Source organism: Rutilus rutilus, assembly GCF_951802725.1.
Source record: "Rutilus rutilus genome assembly, chromosome: 17".
Taxonomy (NCBI): domain Eukaryota; kingdom Metazoa; phylum Chordata; class Actinopteri; order Cypriniformes; family Leuciscidae; genus Rutilus; species Rutilus rutilus.
In genome coordinates, this window is record NC_140230.1 from 13,609,717 (window position 1) to 13,632,378 (window position 22,662).

Below are 22,662 nucleotides of genomic sequence, written 5' to 3' on the forward strand. Positions count from 1 at the left end.
AAAGTAGTAAGTTTTATAATTTAATAAAAGTTGTATTTTTGATGCAATCTCTATGAGTTTAGTTTAACCAGCAGATGCCCCCAGAGTGCGGAATTTTACAGAGCTTTGCAAAAAAATTTATAATAATAATAATAATACTTTTGAAAAGCAAATTGTTCAGTTGATTCAGTTTTTAAAAGCCCCACACATCAATAAGTTATGACATGGTTTTACATTGCTTTAACTCAGCAAAACAAGTTAAGCAATTTAACATTTTCATAAGTTATACAAAACTCAACTCATTTTTTTAAGTCAGTTTAATGTAATTTAAGTTGAAATGACTTGAACATCCAAGTTGATTGTACTGTAGGCCTAGTGTATCACTGCTCTGATCGCCAAGCACAAACATTTTTCTAGTTAAACATTTAACAAAAAAAAATAAAATTTGTAAAGTGTTTAATTATAAAACAATATATAGTTATACTGAAAATGTACTTACACCGTCACGATTAAAACACTTAACGTATATCGTATTTATTTACTTCTGTGATGCATGGAAGTATAGACACTTTTCTGGTTGTCAAACCTTTTGGATCATGTTCATAGAATCCATACCAATTTGACAAATGTAAAACAAATTGCTATGAGATTGTGTTGGTCGAAATACTTTTGAAGCCCCTGCTCATCATGACAAATAACAACAACAACAACAAAATCAGTTTTTGTAATGTTTATTTGAAACCGTTTACAAAGACCTTTGCAGCAAGAAAGAAATCCCCACAATGACTTGCTAAAGGGTGCCGATCGCCGCCCTTTTTACCGTAACTTATGTTCGCACACATACACCAGAACGTTTATGTCAGCATGTTGCAAATCTTGCAGATGTGTGACTGAAAACCTTTCGAACACTGCCAGCAAACAGAAGATGGCCAGCAATACAAGTGTCTCTTTGTAGACCGAGGGGCTCTGCTGCCATAAAGCACCTTCTCCTGCCTCAATCCCTGTCTTCACACATCCATGTCAGCCGCCAAGATCAGGCGAGACCCTGGTTTGCGTGCTTTGGAGGCCGGAGGTTACATAAATGAACATCAGAGCCACTGTTCACAGTCACACACTGATTCTGACCAGCAAGCAAAACTGTAAAAATGCCATGTCTGCACCTCTCGCCATCCTCAGCTAATCTCTCCTTTCCTATGCCTGGAACTCCACGCATAAGATACATATAGTGACTACTAGTGAAAATGTAGAAGGTATCCTAGAGTAGTGAGAAGGTATCCTACTTGACTTTCCACCCTGAGGATCTAGTGGAAGCAAGCACCTTTTGCGCAAATGAAGTCGCATGGTTAATATGATCATATTTAATTACTAAGAATTTCATGCCAAACTTTGTTATACATTTTGGTATACATGGTTTCAACTTTAAAGAAAACCAGTTCCAGAATCTTTTATATGGGACTTGACTTATATGGACACTGCAGATAATACTGTAGAGGTTTTGTAGAGATCTTGCGCCCCCTTGTGGTCGGATTTAGCTAATAGCACCTGAAAATCTGTCATTTATTTCAGCCTTCCACAGCCCCTCTAAATTGATTTAACTACAAAATTGAGGCTTAAAAAATATCTTAATACAAATGCATCTGAATATTCTAGTTACCATATCCCAGTGTTTCCCAAACCTGTCCTGGAGTACCCCCAACACTGCACGTTTTCTTTGTCTCCCTATTCAAACACACCTGATTCAACTCATCAGCTCATTATCACGTGGGTTAATGAGCTGATGAGTTGAATCAGGTGTGTTTGAATAGGGAGACAAAGAAAACGTGCAGTGTTGGGGGTACTCCAGGACAGGTTCGGGAAACACTGCTTTGAATATCTGTATTCTAGAACAGGTTCTTGTGTCAACGTGTAATACATTTTTTTTTTTTTTTTGATATGTTTTATGCTAATTACTAGTCATCATTTTGTTTGACATGCAGGTAGGAAAGATTCTTCAAAAGAACCATTCCATTAAGAGTTGCCAATCAACATCTTAAGGTTTATTATCAGCTGAAGTGGAAAAACAGCAAAGCCCTCAAAGCCCTCTCCCAAGGTGGTACAGTTCTCCTTCAAAGAACTGATTACTCGTGTTCAAACATTTGCTCATTCTTCATAGCACCTAAACTTACGAACAAGTTCTATTACTCCCAAAGTGCACAATTCCCCGTAGCTATTTCCTGAAATAATAAATTATGCAAACAAAATTGTTAAAAAAATAAAACACTACTTAAATGAACAACATTGCCTAGGCATTCTTATTAAAGTTATTTGTATCACATTTTTTATTATATAATAGTTGTTGGAAATTATTATTATTATAAGATATAATATTTTTGTATAACATGTTGCCCTAAATATACAGTACTGTGAAAATGTCTTAGGCACATTAGTATTTTTACCAAAAACAACAACAAAAAAGGTTAAGCCAGGCATTTATATCTTGTGCTATATCTTTTGTCTGTGTAGGAAATATCAGTTTACATTTCCAAACATTCCTTTTGCTATTAATTGTAATATTCCAGTGAGATTTTTGAGATTTCATGTGATCACAGACAGAATCAATGATGATGAGATCAGATCTCCGTGTGGAGCAGATCGGCTGCTGTCAGACTCCCTGTGCACGTGGATACAAAAATCTCACTGGATTATTACAATTAATGGCAAAAGAATGTTTGGAAATCTAAACTGATATTTCCTACTGCCACACTACAGTATTTACATTTATATAGATATAAATAACTGGCTTAAAACCTTTTTTTGTGTGAAAATACTTACGTGCCTAAGGCTTTTGCACAGTACTGTACATCAATTTAAAAAAAAAGACAATGTGCAAGGCTGAGAACACATGTGCAAAGTTTAATTGATTTACTGTATATGTTAAATTGTGATCTCTTCCAAAAAATAAAAAATCTAGACTAACCAGCAATTGAATGCAAGAACTTGTAAATCAAATGTACAGTAGTTTGTATATAAAATTAAAGCATTTTATCAACATCTTTATGTGTTACACTGGACATGTATTGTCAGCATCACATGCCCTGCACTCAAGAAGTGCTCCTGTTAACACGCCGCTTCGGTGTAGAAGGATTGTTTCCAGAGTCCTTGAGAGCCCGTTTGTGGGATTTTATGAGTGTGTTAATGTTTTTTAGCTTTCGTCTCAGTTGTCTCGAAATGCGATTCCTTGAATGCCGTGTGAGGTGAGCGATCGGACGACTTGTTCGGTTTAAAAACTTCAGGAAGGCCAATACATCCAGTAAGTAGTGTCTGACATTCATGTTACGGTTCTGAAGGGTCACCACCCACCTTAAAATAAGAGTCAACAAGTTCAACATTTTAAATGGCCATTTCATTTTTTTTTTTTTTTTTTGTACTGTTCTTATAAATATGAACATTAGAGATGATACTATTGAGATAAGATGATAATTAAAGATGGCAAGTGAGAGGTTAATGCAAATTTTGTGTTCATTTTAAATATAAACAAGGTGGTCTAGCAGTTCCTGTTCTTGGACATTGAGTTTAGATTTTTACATGAACATTCAGTCACAATCATAAATCTATGAAATGCTAAATCTTTAAACAAATTATAAATGATTTCAGTACTCACTCATTAATACGCTCCATGTTGTCCAAAAAGAGTAATGTTTTGATTGGAGGATATCCTCTTGTCATGTGGAGAATGAAATCTCTCACATGATTGACCCTCTGTGTTGTGTTTTCGCCCGCCTTGCATAGTGGATTTTTACCCAAGCAATTCTTGTGGAAGCCTTTGAGAAGTTTCTCTGCACAAAAGGTAAAAACACAAAATGTCCATTAACAGTCCCTATAACAGCAATGTAAAATGCTTTAATACTTACAATTTAAATGATGGAAGCTGCGATTCAAAAATTCTGGCTAATATTAACGAGCCGATTAAGAAAACAAATAAAAATGATGTATGCCCAAAGAAGATAAAATGACCAATATTAAATTAAAATGATTCATTTATAAAATAATTGAATCTAATAAAAATGAGTCATACTCACTTTCTAAGATTAAGACTGTAGTCCCCAAGTAACAGTAATCATGTGATCATAATTAAAATGCTTGCATAGGTAAAGTTGTTCTTACCATAATCGAGATCAGAATGTGGAGAGCAGACTGAGTGCTGGGAGACCTTTGTACACATAATGGCTCGAATTCGGTTTTGAAGAACTGCAATCTGTATTTGGAGTTCTTCTCTGACTTTGGCAAGAATTAGACAGTTTTCACATTGACCCTTCATGGCCAGTTCAGAAACTGTGCTGACAAGTTGAGTGGTGGTGGTGGAAGACACTTGATTTGTCTGCATGTGGGTGGTCTGGTTTGAGATGCTATTAGAACAGACTTTTATGTGATCCTTCCTGTCCATGCTCTGTTCCTCAATGGCCTCTTCAGTCTTCAAATCTTCACTTTTGAGAGTTTGCACAGGATGCTCTGAAGGTAACAATTCCACTGTAGAACAATTGGTACCAAGACATTTTTAATATATACACGCAAATACATTTTTAATATGTACATTATAATGTTGTGATGCCTAAGGATGCTTTTTACACTAGCACTTTTGGTGTGCACCATGGTTCGATTGATGTCAGAGTTTGGTTCAACTTCATTTGGATGATGTGAACACTGCTATTCGAACTCGGATGCGGACTGTACTTGAGTCTGCTGATATGAACAATCACGCTAAAAGTGAACCGCTATTTATACTGTATGATTAGATAAAACTGATTAGTCTGTATTCTTACTCACTTTCTGGACAAGTGTGACTGACACACTGCAAGCAGAGAGAATGTATATCTCATTTCTTCTCGCCTTCAGCAAAAATAGACTCCCTCGTTCTTCAAAACATTTGCAGTATGACGCTTTGAAAAAACCAAAGGTCCAAAAACAAATTTAAGGCTGCGTTTACAATGGCATAAAAAAAAAAAAATCTAATTTTTTACCCACATCTGACACAGATCGGAATTTGTTAAACACGTGTAAACACAAAAATATCTACGAGATCCTATTTATTCGCATCCGATCTGAACCACTTTAAAATGTGGTTTTAAATCAAGATACATATCTGATTTCTGGACATCCGACCTACGTCCAAACACGAATATCTGATTCACAAGTTTTCAATTGGTCAAAATACCATAATATGCAGGCTACAACGAGCGCATATAGCCCAGCACACAGCATCGTTTTGGATGTTTGATATGTTCCATCGTGAAATAAACATCATAAAAGCTGACCAATCAGGTTGTGAACATATTCCTATGCCTTTAGGTTCGGTGTTAAAATGCCAATGTGAATGCTAAGCGGACCAGGACTAAATGTTTTTTTTTTTTTTTTTTAGGTCCAGACAAACCGAACCAAGAGAACCAAACTACATGTGTGAAATGTGATAAAATTATCCAATAAGTGTTTCATATCAGCATAACAACATTAAATTCATATAAAAATATTACAGATTACTTGCCATTTCCACAGTAACGATCAGTTTCTTCTTTTAATTTGTTGAAAGTAAGTTGAACTGGGTGACTAGCATCTATACCCCCAGACATCTCTGGATCTTGCTGCATGCACCAAAATTCTGACTCGTCTGGGTCTTCCTGCTTCACCTGTACTGGGACTTCCTGCTTCTCCTGCACCGGGACTTCCTGCTTCACCTGCACAGGGACTTCCTGCTTCACTTGTATGATGTCCACACTGAAAGAGGACGAATCTGGGAGTGGAAAGAGAGACGTGTTAAGATTCTCATTAAAGTTCATTGATAAATCATTCATATACTGTATAAAACCTATCATCCCAGCTATTAAGTGGCCCATATGCACTGTAAAGTTTCAGGAGTGTCAACCTCATTTAAATATGGGAGTGAGTCCCCTAAATTATTATTCTGTGTGTGTACAGAACACGACTCAATCCAGAAATAATGATGACTGACACCGCGGTAACTACAGCAGTGTTCTGGTGGCTTGTAGTTGGTATGTTATTTTAGACCAAAGTAATATTACAGCAAAAAGACTCACACCACATGCTACAATTTTAACCAAACCACCGTTAACAGAATCGTGTTTAGTTTATGCTTGGAAGGTTGATTTGCAGAGCACACTCTTGAAGTGATGCCATGTTCACTTGTTATTTTGTGCCACTTGTTTGGATCATAAAACAATCTCGTTTATGGAGTATTAAAGGGGGCAAGGGTGGGTTACGATATTTTTATCTTGTTTTCAATATGAAGCATTTGGATTTATTTTGGTTTATTATGGGCTTGTTCTTGTTTGCTATTTTTCCTAGCAAGATCTGGTAACACATGAGTCAAGGCTCGTACCTATTTCCCTGTGGTTTTCTTGCACTTAACATTCAGCAGAGAGACAAGTCTCTGATACGTGTTTGTTAATAACCTAGTATTTAACTAGTTGTTCAGTTTGGTTGCATACACACTGCCTGAATTTTTGTAAATGCGGTTGTCACCACATTCATTTTTCGAGAGTTAATTACTGAATTCTGTGTGTGTAAAGAACAGGATTAATCAGTAAAAGGTGAATTTAACTAAAGTGTGCACGTGGCCAGTGTCTTTTGGTTCAGCATTTTGCTCAATAGCAGGTGCTTGTTATGGAAATGTATATTCAGCCACACAGAAAAATATGTACTTGCCATTTCCATCACCATCTTCTTGCACTTGCTGAAGTTTAAGTGAAACTGAGCTCCAAGGACCAAAACCGTCAGACTTCATCTCCTGTCCTTCGCTAGAACAAAATATCACATGCTCTCTGAAGAAACTGCTAATAGTTACCTATATCCACAATACATTTTTGAAAAACAAACGCGCACAGCCTGAGCAGAAAAACACAATGCGTCAAATCGTAAAATTATGCACTGAAAACAAAAATCGCATATCTCCCTTGCCAAAGACGCCTTACACAATACCTATAAGGACATTAATTTAAACACGGTTCAAATAATCAAGGAAGGCCATTTTCATACAAGAAAAAAGAAAATATATATATATTTTTTATAACAACAACATTTCACTCACCGGTCGGACAAAATAACCGAAACGGCTGCAGGTGGTCTTGTGAATCCATTCACCGAAGCTGTGGATGTTGCAGTTTTCTCGTAACTTTTAAAACATAAAAAAAAAAAGAGTTAATTTTACACTGTGGCTGCTGTTAGCGTTGAGCTAATTCGTTAAGGTAATAAACGCTAAATAGCTCAAAACAGTAGCAAACTCCACCAAACCATATCAAGTCAAACCATATATTACCACTCCAAAAGAAAAACAGCAACCATAGCGTCGGTTTTCAGACCCTTTGAGTCGCGCAGTTGTCTCCAGCGTGGAAAAGCAACACCGATGTTAACTCTAGTTTGAGCTCTTGCATGTTCCAGACGTTTTTTTGTCATAGCAACTTCTAATACGGTTTTTCTTTTCCTACCTTTGTTTCCTGTGCCAAGTGTTGTTGGTTGAGGAGGAACTACAAAAGGTGGCTGCTGTTTATATGCCATTGTCGTTCAGTGACCATTACAGTATGGTCTGCATAGCCCCTTGAAACGCGCCGATGACGTGTGTTGTCCGCGCGAGCAGGGTGCGCAGAGGCATGTAAACACAATTCGACAGGGTCCCTAACGCAGTGTTCACTGCTCCCTACTCACACTCACAGTAAGTTACATCAGTTGAAGTGGACTTCGCTGACAATAATCGCTCATTTGGAATGGCCAGCAACGTCAAAAAAAAGGCAACAACCGGGTCGCGCAGATTATGATATAACTTAAGTAGCTTGTTGCATTTGTGTAATAAATACTATGGTGAACACATTGGAATTATCAAAAATAAACACACAAGGTTTTAGAACATTTCAGCGTGATACCTTTTACCATTTGGTCATAAGGCTACTTTAGACAAATTGAGATGTTTACCGTGTCTGTGACTTGTGCCAGGGCTAGCATCGCTAATCATAGCTTACATTAACTTTTACTAGCGGTGATTTTAAATGGATTTCTCCACATAGCATGCCAAACTTTACCTGTCGAGTAGAAACTTCGCGACTGAGGCATCAGTGGGAAGCCCAACCTGTGCTTTTAGCGCACGCCAGCGTGTGAAATATTCTCCCAAAAACACTCTGGTCTTGTTTCTTTCTTCAGAGGCCTTTCTCTTCCTGTCATACAATTCGTAGACACTTTTTCTCTTGCGACCCTCAGACATTTTGAAAAAACCCGGTGAGAACGGCGAGCTTCAATGAATGGCTGAAACCGTAGCTCACCACACATATAGAGCTGTAAGTCCCGCCCCTTCCGTAAAACCCCGCTGGACCTCTAGGTTGAAAAATTGTCAATGCAAGTGAATGTGAGAAAATAATTATTTTCTGGTCCCGTTTGAATTTTGCCATGAATGTGACCATATGTTATCTGTGAATTTTTAATATAATTTTTCGTGTGAAGAATGCTACAATTTAGCGGGTAGAAGTTTGATACGGTTAGACTTTGTGTGAGAGCACTTTGTGGACTACAACTCTTCGCTGCTTTCAGACGGGAATCTGAAGAAAGAACAGCCCATTTTGTTTGAATGATGACATTTGGGTACAAAACACACAGGCATCTCGATCTGTCTCCATAGATTATCGCAGCATTAGCACCGTGATTTGACAAGTGGAGGGAAAATGTGTTATGGGGTGATGTCACATAGGCGACATGTAGTCTTTCTCGTTATGTCTTTTCCACAACTGCTAGCCAAATAATCATACAATATACTGTCAAACTCGTAACATGAAAAATTATATAAAAAAAATTCACAGACAACATGTGTTCACATTCATGGCACAATTCAAACGGGACCAGAAAATAATTATTTTCTCACATTGGCAATTTTTCAACCTAGAGGTCCACTTGGGGTTTTACGGATGGGCGGGACTTACCAGCTCTATACACCTGAAAGTGCGCATGCGCAGAAAGCGAAAACTACCTAGGGATGAGCACGTACGACGGCCTTACGTAAACATATCACCAGAATGATTGACAACTAGGAGGACCAATAGTCTTGATGATCCACCCGGAAAAAGAAAATCCTCCACTATACCTTTAAATAAATATTGTAATTTACTTTAAAATTTAAAAATCACATTAATAGGCCTATATATACACAAAACACGTGGCCTATCTAATAAATAAAAATCAAAACATTATATTAGTTTATTAGACTACTTTATGCCTAAACATAAGCTCTACTGTAACAGACATTTAATTATGGTTAGTTCAGACTGGTGATGCGGTGAACAATAGGCGCGTTTCCAGTACAGATTTGCGCAAAACTTTTGCGATTTTTTTCTAAATATCGTCAAAAAACGTTTGCGCAACGGACATAGGCTATGTATCCCAGCCACTGCACTGGCCATTATTATTAATCAAAGGAGACGTATGTGTGTTATCCAATCATTAATGGCAAGGAAAGACAATTATACTTGAAAGCGGCACATATGAGGTGTTTTTGGGTGTTTCTCCCTCATATCTGCTTCGAGGTCTTGATTGTGGCATTTGGGGCACCAGTGGCTCAGTGGTTCATGTAGGTTGTCTACAAACCGGAAGGTTAGTGGTTCAATCCCCGGTTCCACCTGACCAAGTGTCGAGGTGTCCATGAGCAAGAGACCTAACCCCAGCTGCTCCCGACGAGCTGGATGGCGGCTTGCATGGCTGACACCGCCGTCGGTGTATGAATGAGCGAGTGAATGGGTGAATGTGAGGCTATATGTAAAGCGCTTTGGTGACCATAGGTCTGTTAAAGCGCTATATAAATGCAGTCCATTTCTTTGAGGTTTAGAATCCAGTATTCCTGTTATTCTTTTGTCTTTTATGAATTTAATAAAGAACTCTGTCTTGTATTCTGTCCAAACACACCGCATCATCTACGTCAGGTGACCTGTAAATTTCTTTAGACAGTTTTGCGAAATATTTTTTTTTCGAATTGCCTGAAAAACCACCTCATGCGAGCGTAAAAACTTTTTTGCGATGAATGGGAGTTTTTGCGAAATTTACGTGTTTCCATAGTTTAGAAATCTAGACGCACCCTAGCAGCAGCAAAATTTATTTTGCAGCCAGTGTGGTCTAGCAACTCTCCGTTGACTTTCGAACTGGAAAAACCAAACTCAGGTCAGGCCAATCACATCGTGTATAGAGTAGGCGGGGCGGGCTTAACATAATGGCTGCAGAGTTGCGACGGTTCCCCGCTACTTGGAAAAAAAAGAATGGCTGCTGCTGCTGGCGAACAGCGGCCTTTCGAATCGGCTTTGGCCGCGACTCTGGAGGACTTGGAGTTAAGCTTTTCTTTGAGAAAAGTGCAAAGAACAGCACTTAAGTCATTTAAAAAAAAGGAAGATGTGTTCGGAGTTTTGCCGACTGGATACGGCAAAAGTTTAATATACCAACTAGCCTTCTTTGCTCTGATTGGTTGTAGCGCTATCCTATTGCGTGCAGAGGGATTTTGAGAGACAACCGTTTATCCCGCCCCTCGGATTGAGCCGTGCCAATGGTGAGTTGCCAGACCGAACATCTTGATGTAGGTCTGGCTTGCCAGGCTAGTGTTTCCATTGAGCGTATTTTCAATTCACAATTTCAATTTGCGCAATTTGAAGGGTAATGGAAGGACAGTTGGGTGATTTTCTCTCTCCACTTGCTGTGAAGTGATGTATCGATGTTCCTTTATTCACTACGCCGTTTGCAGTGCCCTTCGAACTGAACATGTTCGTTCCCTTCGGATTGGAATCTCACTTAAGATGGCGAAATACCCTGTGAAGTCCACTTCGCAGTCCACTTACGGTCGAATGGAACACACATAGGTAGACCTACGGACCGCATGCAATGACTGGTTGAGCATTTTATGGTCCTGATGTAAAAAAAAAAGAAAAAAGGTTAACACCAGGCCTCCGACGCAGTTTTCAAAGCACTATTGTATCACACACTGCACCAATGCTTGTATCGAAATGACAATACCAGGTGATTGATGACGTTTGAAGCTTCGAAGGTCATACAGTATCGGAAGGTCGGAACAGCTGGTTTAAGAAAAATTGGTGATTCGCAACCCTACCTGATGCATAAAAGGGAAATTATTATCGAGGAGGCATTATTTATTTAACACTATACTTCCCTATAAAAAAAAAAAAAAACGGAACACCCAAAATATTTTCTCAACTATTCACGTCAATTACGAATTATGATCACTTGTATATTTTAAATTATTAATCAATATGTGAATCCGTTGACCATGGACCAATAAGTGAAATCCGTGGTCTCATTGGCACAAATTAATTTAAATGAGATTAGATCAGTTAGATAGAACTGTATTGAATGCCTATTAAAGACGAATGAGCCAATCAGAGTAGGTATGGGGCGGAGCGACACATGCAGCTCCGCCCCGATCTGCAGGCTGCTGCCAGGTGTACTTGTACCACTCACCCCTCCCTTTCGAAAGAAGCTACGGTGGCCAAAACAGAACAAACATGACATCGTCTGAGACAGATTATGTCTAGGAGCAGTAAAAACATCGCCAGTGTGTGCTCTACAAGTTGAAGCGGGAGAAATGCCACTGAACATTCGACGTAAACAATTGCTTGTAAACTATTGGATAAATCTAAAAGGACATGGAGGTAGTCATCCATCCAAACAAAAGAACACTGTGTGAGAACATTGTGCGGCGTGAGAGCGGCATGGCTTGTCAGGTTACAGAATCTGTGTGTTTATGACAAAAATGTGCGTATGAGTTGCAGACAATATAAAGAACTGAGGAAAAAGATGATGGAAGAATCAGGAAAAGTTGGAATAACAGGCACAGGAATTAAAGGCATACTATGCAGTTTCCATTTTTGTCAAACAGCGACCCCTAGAGTCGCTGTGGAGTACTTGTATTTAACGTTACTGTCGTAAAAACCACTCACGCAGAGCCGTCTCTGCACTCACGGCCTGATCCCCTCCCCCCTCAGGGTTCCTACACATTTTCCATTTCAAATTCCATACTTTTCCAGACTCAAATTTCCAAACCTCTCTGTAGATTTTTAGACCACATTTAAAGTGCCCCTATTATGCTTTTTCGAATATTCCCTTTCATGCAATGTGTAATGCAGATTTCTGCAAAGTTATGAAGACGAAAGGGCACTCAATAAATAAAGTTGTTTTTTCTCAAAAGAAAGAATCGACTCTGAACCGCATAAACGAGTCGTCGGGAATTCAAATCTTACTTCCGTGACGGCTACGCGTCACTGGGTAACACGTTTGCCTAATGCCTACCTATGTTTTATGTTGTCTGCCCGCAAACAACTTGACCCCCCCCCTCAAACACTGTAGCTGGTTCGTGTTGTGTATGTCGAGAAGATGCTGCTTTCTGCTCTGCAAAAGCAAATTCTCTTTGTAAACCCTTTCAAAAGGATGAGGATGTGAAGAGTCTGGTTAAAGTTACCACAGCGATACAACAGCAGTATAAGCTTTTGACGAATGCTTCTAAAATCTCAGTGAGGTTTACAAAACGCTTATCCATTAAAGACAGGACAGTATCCACTTTATAAGCAAGTATGATTATTTATTAATGTATATATTTTCTACCGGGTGTTCCAAATATGTAGTTTTGTGTTTTATATTGTGTATATATCCGACTAACCGGCTAACTCACGTTAACGTTACATCAGTCATTCGGCTTACGTATGCACTATTATTACAGCTAATGATACAGTGCCCACATGTGCACCACAATAAATTAGAAATATAATGGGTTTGTTGATGGACACACACTTTTTAATGCTGATGGTGAGGAATTACAGCTGCAACATCTCATAATGTACCTCAAACTGAGTAGTGTATCACTGAGAAACACTGAGTCCTGCTCGAGTCGTCCTTGCGATGGAGGTTCGGGTTGAATAACTATTTCTTCCAGTGTTTCATCATGGGACTCGCGCTCGGATTGATATGGTAAAATCGACGTCATAGTTACTGTCTTTACAGTGTGTAATCGCTGAGGGAGCCTCCGGAGCTGAAGTTCAGTTATGGTAATGAGTGTTTAGCTTCCGAAAGTGGTCGACCAATCACAACAGACTGGGCCATCTGGCCAATCAGAGCAGAGCAGGCAGTGGAAAGGAGGGATTTAATGTACAATGGGTGATGTACAAGGTATATTATGAGAAAATGAAAGTGTTTGTTGCAGGAAGGTTTCTTCAAGCATCTTGGAGACATTGCTGCAGTTCTTCTGGATTTAGTCTGTCTCAGTTTTTTTCTGTTTCTTCATGTAATCACAGACAGAATCAATGCTGGTGAGATCAGATCATACCGGTCACTCCTTGTGCATACAAAAATCTCACTGGATTATTAATACAATTAATGGCAAAATTAATGTTTGGAAATGTAAGCTGACACACTACAACAAAATATATAAATAAGTATTTTTGGGGGGTGAAAATACTTTTGCACAGTAGTGTATATATAAAGACTTTTTCAGGCCCTCGAGAAACTATTCACATGCGCACAGAAATTTTTTGCATGCTTACAATTTACAATTACGCATTACAATTTCTAGTTTTATATATGTCCTTTGAAGAAAAAGAGCAAATATGCACATGAATTAATAGAAATCTAGGCCCATTTGCTCAAAATGTGGTAGTACCTCTAATATCAAGGCCTAATGTCCAATTTAATGTATCTTCTGTGGCGGAGAAGAAACCATGACACGAAATGGGCTGATGGCACAATATGGCTGTGTACATTGTCCTATTTGCCAAGTTCAAGGGTCTATAAAAGAAAGAAAGAAAATGTTTTAAATTTGGCTTTCATTAGGGCAGTGCATTATATGTCACGGCCAAGAAAACACACCGTGAAATGGGCTGATGGTGCAATAGGTGGCTCAGTGTGCATTGTCTATGCTAAGTTTAATGGTTTCTCATGCGCACACGAAAGTCTGCTTTTTTTTTTTTTTTTTGTAAAGATCCTTTTAGTGGACGTGGAGGCAAAATGATTTGGCGGGGCGCTACCTCTCAAACCTGCAAAAAAAAAACAAAAAAAAAAACAACCTCTCAAACCTGCATTGCTGGTTTTGCTATCGGGATGATTCACCCCACTACGAGTTCATTTACCATTGAAATGACTTCGAAGCTGTTATATTAAGGTACACATCTTGCATAGTGTGCCCTTAAGTAAAAACTAGAAAGTGGTGAGAACGAACAAAGCAGAAGAAGCATTTTCAACAAGGATAGGAATGATGAAAAAACAAAAAAATTAATGGACAATACAAAATAAATCCGGAAGATGGCAGTAGTGCAACGCTTCTGGATGCAAGCTACCGTTAAAGCAGAGCTCAGTAAGACTGGAAATTTCTGAAATGTAAAAATGACTCTTACCGGGGGAGGACCAAGATGGCCGAGTAGGTAGACGCTTAATGTCGAGCTGTGCAACCGAAAACTTTGAATACGGTTAAAACAACCTTTCTGTTCAGACCTTATAATCATTTATAGTGCTTAACTAAAGGAACTTTGTGAGGAGGATTTAACCTTTGAGATGTCGACCCGCGACAATAAAAGACCGCTGAAAAACCCAAGAGCAAAGTTGACAATGCCAACAGGTGATGCTAGCCACGCCGCAATTTGAAAACGTAAAGCCTTATTTTTGTATGCAAAAAACTTTAAATGTGATTTCTCTTTCTTTCAAGAAAGCCATTCAGTAGCTGCTGATGTAAACTTCTGGAAGTCCCAATGGGGTAATGATGCATGGTATTCGCATGGTTCAGAGAGGTCAGCTGGGGTCACAACTTTGAAAGGTTCTTTTAATGGCACTATTCTACATTCAGACTGTGATTCTTTAGGCCACTATATTTGTCTTCTAATTGATCATAACCACTCTATCTTTATTGTTATTAATATTTATGGTTACAATACCAAGCCTGAAAATGATAAACTAATTGATTCTATAGATGTAAGGTTAACTTTTTGGCTCTCCAAATACCCTAGCTCATTTATTTTAATTGGAGGTGATTTTAATATTACTTTGAATAATTCAATTGATAGGTGGCCCCACGTGCCAAATTCCAGAGATAATTTAAAAATGAAAACTTTTATGGAAAAATTTAATGTAGTTGACATTTGGCGAGAAAAGTTTCCTAATAATATATCCTATACTTGGAGTAACAGTTCAGGTTCAAGGAAATCCCGAATAGATTTGACTTAATTTCTAATAATATACCGAAAGACAGTGTAACAGTCAATATCCTTACAACACCACTTACTGATCATCAGGCAATCTATATAAAGTTCCAACTCTCTGCTCATAATAACAATAGATCCTCATAATGGAAATTGAACAGCTCGCTCCTAGGACATAGCACAGTAAAATTAGAAATTAAGCGGTTAATAAAGCTATATTGGGATAAGGGTAGGAAAAATAACCTGTATTCTGCTAATTGGGAACTTTTTAAATTTGAAGCAGGCAAATAAATTTTTAAGGCAATATGGAGCTAAAATGGCTAAACTTAAAGCAGCAGCAGAAGAAAAACTAATTGTTCAAATCTCTTCAATATATCAACTACCACCAGATGGAGTATCAGAGGAGGATCTTTTACATCTAAGAGAACTTCAATGTCAACTCGATGAATTATATCGTGGAAAAGCTGAAGGAGCTATTGTTAGGTCGAGAAAAAGATGGATAGAGGAAGGTGAACAAAACTCCGCATATTTCTTCCGCTTAGAAAAGCACAGATCCAAGACAAATATTCATCAGTTGAATATAAACGGCACTGTCACTGATGATGCCCAAAGCATCTCCCAATTCTGTTGTGCCTTTTATTCAAAGCTATATGAGTCTAAGTACAATGCAGATACAGCGACTAAATTGATCAACTCTATAAATAATGTAAAAATGATAGAACACACTGATAGGGATTATTGTGACAGTCCACTTACGGAAGAAGAGGTTATTAAAGCTATTGCTCTTCTTAAAAATAATAAATCACCTGGCAACGATGGGCTGGTATCAGAATTCTATAAGTCATTTTCTGATCTACTAGCACCTTTCATGTTACAAGTATTTGTCGAAAGTATTGAAAGGAGTACTCTTCCATCGAGTCTCACGCAAGGCCTCATCACTCTAATCCCTAATAAGGATCCGCTTTTTATTGACAATTGGAGACCAAGATGTCTTTTAAACATTGACTATAAAATCATGGCTTTAGTGTTGGCCAGAAGAATAAAAGACGTATTAAATGATATTATAGACGAAACTCAATCTGGTTTTATGAAGAATAGGCATATCTCTAATAATCTCAGACTTGTTTTTGACATTTTGGATTACTCAGATCTGATACAGGATGACTCATTTATCCTCCTCTTAAGACTTCTACAAAGCCTTTGATTCTATTGAGCATGAATTCATATTTCTCTCTCTTAAAAAATTTGGCTTTGGTGATATGTTCTGTAATGCTGTCTTGGCCCTGTATTCAAATGCTAATAGCTCCGTTAGAATGAAAAATGGCACAACGTCAAGATTTAATCTTAAACGCGGGATCTTACCTCTTACCTCTCATATTTCTAATAGCATCATGAAAGGTATTAGCATAGCTGGTAAAGAATGAGACAAGAATGCCAGTCAGGTACCTATTGCCTTAAGAATTATTGAAGAATTTTCCACAGCTTCTGGCTTGACTTTAAATTTAAGCAAATGTCAATTATTACCTGTCAAAGATTGTAAGGATCAGAATATTTGTAAGATTTCCAGCCGAAAGGAAGCGAATTATTTAGGCTTAATCATTTGATGAAAAGAGAAGAATTCTGTTAAACTTTCCACCGCTTATTAAAAAAACACAAACCAAATTAAATCAGTGGTTGCAGAGAGACCTAACAGTAAGAGGGAGAGTCAAAAGCAGAAGGCTTGTCTCGACTAACATATGCAGCTCTTTCTGTTCATGTAGACAACAAAACTTGTAAGGATATCGATTGTATGCTATTTAACTTTCTTTGGAAGAATAGAACACATTACATCAGGAAAAATGTCATAATGAATAACTATGAACATGGTGGGCTAAATGTGTTAGACTTTACTACTCTAAACAATACTTTTAAAATCAACTGGGCCAAACATTTTCTTAAAAATCCTGTTTCCATTTGGAATTTTATTCCTAACTATATATTTTCTAGATTTGGTGGTTTGAGTTTCATATTAGGTTGCAATTACAATGTAGACAAAATACCGGAAAAGCTCTCTCTATTTCACAAACAAGTTTTGTTAGCATGGTCCCTCATATATAAGCACAACTTTTCTCCCCATAAATATATTATATGGAACAACCGAGATATTTTGTATAAGAATAAGTTGTTATTTTTTTCTAACTGGATTGAGAAACAGATTATTTTAGTGTTTCAACTGTTCAATAGTGATGGACAACTTATGTCTTATACAGAATTCTTAAACACCTATAAGTTTCCAGCCACACCGAAAGAATATGCAATAGTATATGATGCTGGTGTCAAAATACTATTTAGAAGTGTTGATTTTAATTTCTCTTCTGTTCCTTTCTACAATCCAATTGATTCAGATATAGGTCAAATTTGTCTGACCTCTTCTAGAAATAACAATAAATATGTACGGTCTTTGTTTCAGAAAGAAGTGATATCTGTTCCACATGTTGTTTCATACTGGAATTCTTTTTTAAATGATATTAATTGGAAAAAAGTATGGACAATTCCCAATAAGTTTTTTGTTACAAACAAGGTTAAAGAAATTTCTTTCAAAATTATTCATAAGTACTACCCTGCTAACCACTATATGACGAAATTCAAAAGGGACATTGATGTGAACTGTTCTTTTTGCGGAAATCACCCTGAGACCACCCAGCACCTTTTTTGGATCTGCACACACTCCAAAACCTTCTGGAAGGACTTCTGCAGCTTTATTGTGAAAGAACTTTACAAGGACTTTACTTTGAAGTGGGAAAATATTGTGTTTTGTTTTTTTTAGAAAACAAAGTAAAGATGATATGTTCTTTATGATAAATTTATTAATTGTGCAAGCTAAATTCTATATCCACAAATGCAAAAATATAAAACAAAAACCGGCCTTTAAACATTTTTTGTGTGATATGTTATCGTATATAAATTAATTAGTGGTTCATTGAACAAAAAGGCTATGAAAAATAGAAATATTAGTATAACTTACAATTTGTTTGAATGTATGTGATGTCTATCCCCCTGGCAAGGGTAATATTAAGTTGTATGCTTTGTATACTGATGTTTACTTTTGAGCAATAAAAAAATAAAAATAAAAAACTGGAAATTTCTGTGCTGTTTTCTCGCAGGTTTATCTCTCGAGCTCCCTCTACAGTTTCGGAGTAGCCTATATATATTTGAGAAAACTGTCGTAAACTCGTTGTCAACTCTCACCCCTCCCATCTCGCTCAGGCCATGTGCATTTGTTTTCAGAGAAGCCGGCGAACAAACGGAGCCATGTCAACTGAGGTATGTATGATTCTCAGAAGAATATCATATAAATGTTGAGATAGTGTATATTTGTATAGTGGGGATAGTGTAGATTTTTATAGTGTTGCCAAACGTAATCAGTAAAATTATGGCAAAAAAACAATACTATAAGAAATATTTCCGCTATTTATTTATTTATTTTTAGTTTAGCCTATAGCTATAGCTACTTAGATTATGCATTATCAAAATAAATGTTACGTTACATTCTTTTATAATTTTGACGGTGATCCGAGTTGTCCATCATAACGATTGACCAAACAAAGTCAAACACGTAGCCTAGTTTGTTTATTTATTTTGCAAGAATACGTGTGCTATGGTAAGGCTATAATTTATTCGTTCATAACGTTTGGTTTGAAATTTCATAATAACAGTGGTTCATTATTTGAAATGCTAACATCTAAGTTACAGTAGCGTTCTAGTAAGCCCGTAACAGACCATAATAAAAACCTAAACAGACAATAGCAAACATCCTGAGGTCACAATTACAAGAAATACAAACATTAAACACAGTTTATTCTAAAGATACTTACAAGTGCAACAGCAAGAAGGCCAGGTCAGCATCGGTTTTGCAGGCTTCGGTTTCTTTCAGTTCTCTCCATTCAGAAAAAGCCGGTCCAAGATTAACTCTAGTCTGACTTCTCGCTCGGTCAGTCTCCCGTTTCCTCTTTCTTTGGTCCTCTGACAAAGATTTTCTAACTTTCTGCTTCTTTTTTACATGCTCAGCCATTACGAAAACTTGAAGAACTCAATATCTAGCGTTACCTTTTTCTTATTGCTAGCCGGATTCTGGATGGATGGGGGCGTGTACGCGTGCAGTGCAGTAAAGCAATTCGTTACCTCGCGAGACCTGATATCACACGATACTTCCTAACACTGAGGCCGGCGGCCCGCTGCACCAAAGTTGCAAGGGTGGTTTTACGGCTCACATGCACCAGGGGGGTGCGAGACGACCACCATTCAACCCGAAATCAGTCATATAACCATTACAATGACTCCAAACCTGTTCGGTTAAGGTAAAAAAGTTACTTAGTTCACCTTTAAACCCTAAAGAAGAAGAAGACGTCCTAGACAACAGAGAGTAGCCAGTCAAGCAACGATGTTTCTTTACAAAGATAAAATAAGAAATTATATTTACTTTATTATTATGTAAAATGATATGTTATTGAGAATATTATAGTTACTTGTTCATCATTGTGTCAGTGTTTTAATCGCTGCCTTTAGCTTTTTTTTTTTTTTTTTTTACTTTTTTGCATGCTTGTTAGTAACTTACAAGGTAAGAGTAGCAAAGCAGCTAAGTTAGCTACGATGTTAAAGGAGTTTAGTTTGTCAGCGAGATAGCGTTAGCAGACGTTTTTCCTCTAAGTTACACTTTATTTGTGCAAATTCTGAAAGTAAGCAGTATTGGTCACTTGATAGGTACACGTTATATGAAACTACAATCCAATGACATTTTTCAACATTGAAAAGGGAAAAACGTTACTTCTCGCGGTGATTATGCCCATTTTGTAGCTAAAGAAACCTAAGAACAGTTTTCACTTAACGTTACATTGGTAAAGTTGGACTAACTGACTGTCCAGCAGAAAACAGCTTCGCTGTCGCTTTTAAAAGATTTTTCCTGCATCAGCATCTTCCATCTGGAAAAAGCCACACCGATGTTAATGCGGGATTTCTGCCGTCGCCTGTCCCGACTTCGTCTGGCTGCATCATGTTTTCTGTTCTTTGCCGACAAAGATTGACGCTCGTGTGCAAAATAATAAGTGTGGTCCTCCATTTGTTCAAATTTCGTTACTACTACTTCTTCGTGCAAGTTGCCTCTAAAAACACCAATGAAGAAGAAGAAAAACAATAGCGTGACAAAACGCGCGCTGTACAGAAGTTTATAGGGCTATACTGTAGAAAAATGGCGACTTAACGTGTAGGGGGACCCGCGGTGAATAGATAGAAAATTTTTTTTTGTTTTAAATATAATCTCATTTGCAATCGGGCCAAATTTGAATCTATTACTAAAGCCATCCCTAATTCTATTGTCTGTCCAATTAAAGAAATGCTCTCTTATTCTGTCTCCATGATCCCACAAATCCCCACACTTTCAGTTGAAGGCCGTGATTTTAAAGGAAGCCAACTTTTAGAAATAGATTCAACATTTCTTATCCTATTAGCTTATAGAAACTCAATTTCACATAATTTCTCAAAAGATACCATTCAAATAGGCTACATATAACCAAATATTTAAAATTCCCTTTACCTCCCAAAGTTAAATACATTAATTTAAAAAAATTAAATGGGATATATCCATCGAATATTTACAACTTAGATTTGACTCAAATAAATGTTTATTTTGTGATGATATTGAAACCATGGAGCATCTGTTTCTTCCACTTTATGTATGTGGAGGCCTTACAGTCTGATGTTTATGACTGGCTTTACCCAAAGATACCTCACCTCGAAGAATTCACTGCAAAGGACATTATCTATGGACTTAATAATGAACAATAACAAAGATAACTTCCTGGTTAACAATATCCTCATGCTTGGAAAATTGTATGTACACAAATCTAAGTATCTGAAGGTGAAGCCAATGTTCTGTGCATTTCATGGTGAATTTGTTTCTTATACAAAAGCCCTCAAAAAAAGAAAAATGCAATTAATCTTTTTTCCATTATATAAGAATATGATTTACAAGAAAAACCCCAGCCCCTTTAATTTTTTTTTTACTACTATGATGATTTCCTGTTGTATTTGTGTTTTTTCATGCACCTGTTCTGTATGTTCTAATGTAAAGATTTACTAATATTGCCATATTGTTTGTACATGAATAATTGTTCAATAAAAAATAAATAAAAAAAAAAGATCCTGATAAGATTTCTAAGGAAATTTACAATTTCTACAGTAAACTATATTCCTCCTCTTATTCACTCACATATGGCGATGCTTTCATTGATCTCATTAAAGTTCGAATCCCCAAAGTAGATGAGAGTTTTCAAATGTATGTGATGCAGATATTAGTATGGTTGAAGAAGTGGAAAAAGCCATGAAATGTGTATCATTAAATCACCCGGTTCAGCGGTTTAACAAATAATTTATATAGGCATTTTTGGAAGTATATTAAACCTTATTTTTCATGTTTAAAGAAATATCTGAATCCCGCATTCTTCCAACTATTATGTAAGGGATTATCACTCTCATTCCCAAACCTGGGAAAAATACTAAATTAATAGACAACCTTAGACCCATAAAGCTGTAGTCTACGATGTTGAAAATCGGTCGAGAAAGCCTGAGACGGTTGGGAAGTTTTAAAAAAACTCATCCCGCCCCTCCACACACACACCCCTCCCCTCTGTGCTACCTGATCCCTCCCACCGGGAAACGACCTGAACAACGTCACTCAGTCAAGCTGTGATCACCGGTAGTAAACATCGGAACAGAGATTTACCATGTGCGATGTCGGATTCCTCACACCATAAATAAATGCTTACCTGCTCAACAAAAAGTCAGCCGTGTCAGCGTCGGTTTTCAGTCCCAAATCTCCCTGAAGCTTCCTCCAGCGGTCAATGGTGGACCTTATATTGATTCTACTTTGAGTCCGGCGTTCTTCACATTTTTTTTTTATCTCTGCTCTTTCCTCTACAGACTTTCTCTTTCTTCCAACCTTGGCTGTAGGGGCAAGCAGGGGCCGCTTGCTGCTGTCGGTTTGTTTTTTCTCCATTGCTGAGCTGATGCTACTTTGCTAGCTACCATAGACTGGACTGTCAGCTGCTTGCCCGCGAAATTTCATGTCGCAGGAGGGGGGCGGGGTGGAGATTGGATGAGAGCAGTTGACCAATACAATGTGGTCAACTTCTCTGCAGCTGTACACCCAATAGAGTGAATGGATTTTTTTCATTATTTTTTCTCTTCATATTGTTAGGATTGTACTGTAGAACCATAACCAGCATCTAAACGAGGTTATTAATAATGAACAATCTTTGAAATCGTAGACCATAGCTTTAATAATGACTATAAAATTTGACCTCATATTTATGCAAACAAATTAAAAACTGGAATTTCAGAGAGACAGCCAATTGGTTGATGACACAACCATATTCATGAAAAAATTCTCTTTTCTGTAGGGCGTCTGCCGTCTGGTTTAAAGGTACACTGTGTGCAGGTATTTCTCCCA

At 37.5% G+C, this 22,662-nt stretch overlaps 1 protein-coding gene across 6 annotated transcripts; it reads right to left on the reverse strand.

Annotated features, from left to right (window-relative positions):
• Nucleotides 1-2,851: 2,851 nt before the first annotated feature.
• Nucleotides 2,852-22,247, reverse strand: LOC311275977 (uncharacterized protein). Of its 6 annotated transcripts, none has more exons than XM_084385359.1 (7): nucleotides 21,980-22,247; nucleotides 7,058-7,141; nucleotides 6,676-6,767; nucleotides 5,498-5,743; nucleotides 4,123-4,485; nucleotides 3,620-3,794; nucleotides 2,852-3,318 (listed from the first exon to the last, which is right to left on the reverse strand). In XM_084385359.1, the coding sequence occupies exons 1-7, from the start codon at nucleotides 22,207-22,209 to the stop codon at nucleotides 3,060-3,062; spliced, it is 1,449 nt and encodes a 482-aa protein (XP_084241485.1). In that variant the 5' UTR covers nucleotides 22,210-22,247; the 3' UTR covers nucleotides 2,852-3,059. The 6 variants fall into 6 exon arrangements, with proteins under 6 accessions (XP_084241485.1, XP_084241489.1, XP_084241486.1 ...); XM_084385363.1 differs by having other exon boundaries at nucleotides 6,676-6,762; nucleotides 21,980-22,242; XM_084385360.1 differs by lacking the exon at nucleotides 21,980-22,247 and adding an exon at nucleotides 19,034-19,260.
• Between the last annotated feature and the right edge of the window lie 415 nt (nucleotides 22,248-22,662).